The 1,152-nt window shown below is 34.4% G+C and overlaps 1 protein-coding gene across 2 annotated transcripts in view; it reads right to left on the bottom strand.

The window, feature by feature from the left end:
• Positions 1 to 685: 685 nt before the first annotated feature.
• The window catches only part of LOC117167800 (homeobox protein ceh-30-like), a 39,892-nt gene continuing 39,425 nt past the window's right edge, over positions 686 to 1,152 (bottom strand). The window contains exons 4-5 of one of the 2 annotated variants that reach the window (XM_033352993.1): positions 991 to 1,139; positions 686 to 916 (exon numbers count right to left, since the gene is read on the bottom strand). In XM_033352993.1, coding sequence (XP_033208884.1) covers positions 703 to 916; positions 991 to 1,139 — 363 coding nt within the window. In that variant the 3' untranslated portion in view covers positions 686 to 702. The remainder of the gene's footprint in view (positions 917 to 990; positions 1,140 to 1,152) is intronic. The other variant, XM_033352994.1, reaches the window with a different exon arrangement.

The raw sequence follows: 1,152 nt of genomic DNA, 5'->3' as shown, positions 1-1,152 counted from the left end.
TGGCCGTGCGGTCTCTTAGACCGCACGGCGAAAAGTGGATAACTAATTTTATTGTATTCTAAAGTCGTCCATACTTAATGTTTAATAACTGAAAATAACTGACAAGAAAAAAATATATATTTTCCAAACAATATACAAGCGAGTCAGATATAATTTAATTATTTTTTCACGATTTATGGTGCTTGAAGTCGAAAATGTGTGTTTTTGATTTTAAATATACACTTTCGACCTTTGAGTGTGGCTGTGCGGTCTTTAGATTGCACCATGATTTCGATATGCATCCCCCCCCCAACACTTTCTCGAGGCTTCTGTTATCAGTAGCTTAGTTTTAGTCAATTTTCTAGTTTTATTTGGATAACCTGTGAAAAAATTGAAAACTCATATGTCCCAGGGACCGCATGAACACAGTAATGTCACATTTTTATATTTCTGTTTCAATTTGATTCAAGGTATTTAAAACGCAGAATATCAGACAGATACAATCCTTATTAGAGCAAAAAATGACAATTTAGTATGATCAAATGGCCGTGCGGTCTCTCAGACCGCACGACCAAAAGTTGATAAAATTGATTAATTCCTTTTTTATTCCAATGACGTGTGTACTTCAAGTTTAAAAACTGAACAGAGCTGACTAGAAAAAAGAATATATTTTTCAAACAATGTACAAGCGGATGTCGTATTTTATTAAATTAAATAATTTTTTCACGATTCGTGGTGCCTGAAGTCCAATCTCTGTGTGATGTGATAGGTTGGATGATTTGAAGAAACATTATGAAATATTGAATTATGTTGTCCCGATGACAAATTGCTCGGCAATGGTTGAACAATTGGCAAAGCTGGCGGTAAAGGAATCGGAGATAAATGCGTCTGAAGAAGTGATGTTGCAGCTTGCGATTGACCTGTGTAGTTAAAAAACCTGAAATGAAAAATTTAGAAAAATTAATTTTTTTATTAATTTTATCGATAAGAATTTAAAAATAAATGGCGCACTTTGGTGCATACCACAATCGATCGCCAACGAAGATTGGCCGTGGTGCAGGAATTCCTAGGCTTGAATAGTATTGTTGTGCTAAAAGCTCAACATCATTTGTGTATTTTCGTTTCCACTTCGTCCGCCTATTTTGAAACCAAATTTTTATCTGCAACAAAAAA

This window comes from Belonocnema kinseyi, chromosome 2, assembly GCF_010883055.1.
Source record: "Belonocnema kinseyi isolate 2016_QV_RU_SX_M_011 chromosome 2, B_treatae_v1, whole genome shotgun sequence".
Classification (NCBI taxonomy): domain Eukaryota; kingdom Metazoa; phylum Arthropoda; class Insecta; order Hymenoptera; family Cynipidae; genus Belonocnema; species Belonocnema kinseyi.
This window is presented reverse-complemented; position numbering and strand designations above follow the sequence as displayed.